The sequence below is a fragment of the Musca domestica genome, unplaced genomic scaffold, assembly GCF_030504385.1.
Source record: "Musca domestica strain aabys unplaced genomic scaffold, Musca_domestica.polishedcontigs.V.1.1 6, whole genome shotgun sequence".
In the NCBI taxonomy this organism is placed as follows: domain Eukaryota; kingdom Metazoa; phylum Arthropoda; class Insecta; order Diptera; family Muscidae; genus Musca; species Musca domestica.
In genome coordinates, this window is record NW_026712363.1 from 9,821,233 (window position 1) to 9,824,592 (window position 3,360).

The 3,360-nt window shown below is 36.6% G+C and overlaps 1 protein-coding gene across 1 annotated transcript; it reads left to right on the forward strand.

The window, feature by feature from the left end:
• On the forward strand, nucleotides 1-2,592 carry LOC101896684 (uncharacterized). Its single transcript, XM_005177431.4, has 2 exons — nucleotides 1-2,123; nucleotides 2,210-2,592. Exons 1-2 carry the CDS (start codon nucleotides 333-335, stop codon nucleotides 2,438-2,440), a joined length of 2,022 nt encoding a protein of 673 aa, XP_005177488.1. The 5' UTR covers nucleotides 1-332; the 3' UTR covers nucleotides 2,441-2,592.
• Nucleotides 2,593-3,360: the final 768 nt, after the last annotated feature.

The window sequence follows — 3,360 nt, forward strand, 5'->3', positions numbered from 1 at the left end:
TGGCAGCAGTTGTGTCAGCAAACTCGCCCCTCTCCAACATAGCTGCTTTTGGGTTTATTTGGTCGACGATAGCAGCACAGACACTAGCAGGTTGAAGGCACTGTATGTGTAAGCACAAACAGCAAGTAAACTGTACTTTTGCTGCTGGCTGCGGTCACAGGCAAGAGTGAGAGAGATCTAAACTGTGTGTGGATTCATAACCATGCCACTACAGTAATTGCGAGAGCATGTGACTCATTCAAATGCTTTTCTTCATTAGTACAACTTTGGATCTCTGAAGCAACGACACGGGTTCGCCTATTTGCTGTAAGAAAAACAACAACTGAGAAAAGATGGGTCGCACTTCCAACAGTGAAATATGGAATTATTTCGAGAATATCGTAAAGGATGGCATAGCAGAGTGTAAAATATGTTCCACTCGTATGAGAAATAATCGCGTTTTTAATTTACGCCAGCATTTACGCAAAGTACACAAAATGGACATTGAGGTGCAAGATGTTTCGAATAACTCTCAAGTATCGGCGTCTTCTCCCAAGCCATATGACGAAGAACAAATTAATGCTGTATTGAAATTGGCAAAGCGAAAAATGCAAGAAGAACGTTTGGGAGAAAAACGTTATAAGAGACGAGCCTACATCGAAGTGAATAAGAAACTCGTTGTACGTTCCGTAATCGGCTTAGTAGTTGAAGATGGTATTGGACCAAATATAATGGATAGCAGTAATATGTTAAATTTAGTGAAACCTCTTTGCAATGCAATATATGGGCAAGAGCTAAAAACATTTACGATGGATACTAGTCGGGTTGAACGTAACATAGATATGCTGGCATCTAATATGCGAACTGATTTTTCAAAGGATTTGCACTGGCGATTGTTGTCACTAAAAATTGATACAGATATTGATGCCCCGCCGAAAACATTTTGCCTCAGTACCCAGTTTATTGACGAAGGTCAAGTGGAAACACGCATATTGGGAATAATAAAGCTCAATGAAGACGAGGTGAATTTTTCGCAGAAACATATTCAACCCATTTTGAATAAATTTGACATTGATAACAGTCAAATAGTATCGATCACCTGGGATCATACCAAGGAGAACTTCTCGCGGTCAGTAAGAAATTCTGAGTATCTGAAAGAAATTGAACTGTTACAAAACTATCCAGACATCAACATTGGAAGCATCCAAGTTCAACCTTATATTGGCACAATAGCTCATATTTGTTTTATGGACATTTTTAAAAACCCCCAGATCTTTCAACTGTTTTTGGAATGCCGAAATTTTGCCAAATATTTAAACGATGAATCGAATGGTTACTACAAGATTTTTGAAGATCAAAATTTGAGAGTTCCACAAATTGATTCACCATGGAGATGGGGTTCGACATATAACATGATGAATGATTTGTATATGGCTCGTAATGTTTTGCAAAATGTTAAATTCGAGCAAGTTAGTTCGCCAGAAGATCAATTTAAAGTCAATGATAATTTATGGGCATTTATTGAAGCCTATTGTGATATTCTGAAATATCTGCAGAAGAGTCTGCTACGTTATTATAAAGAGGAGCAACATATTGGCGATTTTTATGCTCAATGGCTAAAATGTAAACTTCTCAATCAGAAACTCATGAAAAATCATTCAAATACAGAGAGTTTCATAGGGCTTATTGCGCAGGAACTCATGAATAGTATTGAAGCTAGAACAAAGACATTACTAGAAAATGATCGGTTCACCGGTTGTCTGTATTTGGATCCTCGTTTCCAACACACGCTTAATTTGCCACAGAAAACGATGGCAGTGGAATATTTGAAGAAACTATGGTCGCATGCAAAACTTTACAACCCACAAATGACAAAACCAAAATCTGAAGACAATGAATCGACCCAGCTACAGGACCAGCAACAATTTGATGACGATGAAGATGAATTTCTTAATGAATTCCTGTGCAAAGGCATTAAAGTCAAGGATGTCACAACTGCAGATGTGCACAAGCATTTGGAGAGGCTTAAATTGCCGTTTCAAATGGTAGATACAAACATTTTATTCTTCTGGAGAGAGTGGAAATTCAGCGAACCTGAATTACATTACCTTAGTTCAATATGCTTTTCGATACCTGCAACACAGGTAAGTCGTTGAAATCCAAACACTGCATAAATAGATTAACCACTATGGGTATGGGTATTCAATTAATGTACTTTATCTACACACAGATTTATAACAAAATAAACTATTGTCACATACCTTTCAACTGGGCCGGTAGTACAAATCTTAGCGCAGACACTTTAAATTTTATTCGACTGAATTCACACCTTTTGGATAGTGCCTTTGCCCGGGTGGATACATTCTCAGAAGACGATGCCTGTTCAAATATGTCGGATGATATGCAGTTGGAGAATGATGATGAAACTCATAATCTAGCAGAGGAATATTTGGCTGATTAAAGAGTTTAAATGATCACAAAAAATATTGACGATTGATTTATATTTGCAACAGTCGCTGTAATGAAATGCTAATTAAATTAGCAATTGCTCCGCTACTATTTAAAAGACTTATTTAAATATATATTTTAAATAAAACTATGTATTTTTTTAAATTTTATGAGTTTATATATTATATGGAAACAAATGTATGAGGCGAAGGAACGCTTTGTGCTGTTGGCGGATGACTGGGCATGTATTTTGACTGAAGGAAGATAAATTATGAAAATGAGTGACATTAGGGAAAATTTGAAGTTAAAATGTGTATAAAGCGTACTTGGATACGATTTACGAGTGTAAATATAAGGAAAACATCCCCGGTAAAAAACAATGGTAACATTTGTGCTGGACAGTATGGCATTATTTCAGCTAATCGACTAAAATGTGTTTGGACATAAGGTGGTTCTCCAGTATATTATTGTGTTGTAGTAGTAGATCGGCCCGGTCAAACTTAATGCTTTTTCACTTGTTTACTAATAGCTCTACTAAATATGTATAGTGCTACACACAAATTGCGGACAATTTTAAATATACAGGGTGAGATAAAAAACTGCAACAAAGTCAAACGCAATAATTTTTACATTTTTTGGTTAAATTTCATTGAATGAAAGTAAAAAATGTCGGAAATAGCATCAAATTTCAGAATAAGTTTAGATTTGTTTGAATTGGTCACCTTTGGCACGAATTATGGCCTTCAAACGGTTAATGAAACGGTCACTCCGTTGCGGGCGAAGCGCTTGTTGAGGTGATCAACACTTTGGTATTTTTCAGTGCCAAACTTGCTTTCTAAAATACCCCAGACACAATAGTTCAACTAATTGGCATCCGAAGATTTTGGTGGCCATTGTGCGCTAAAAATGAAGCGAGGAATCTCATTCTGCAGC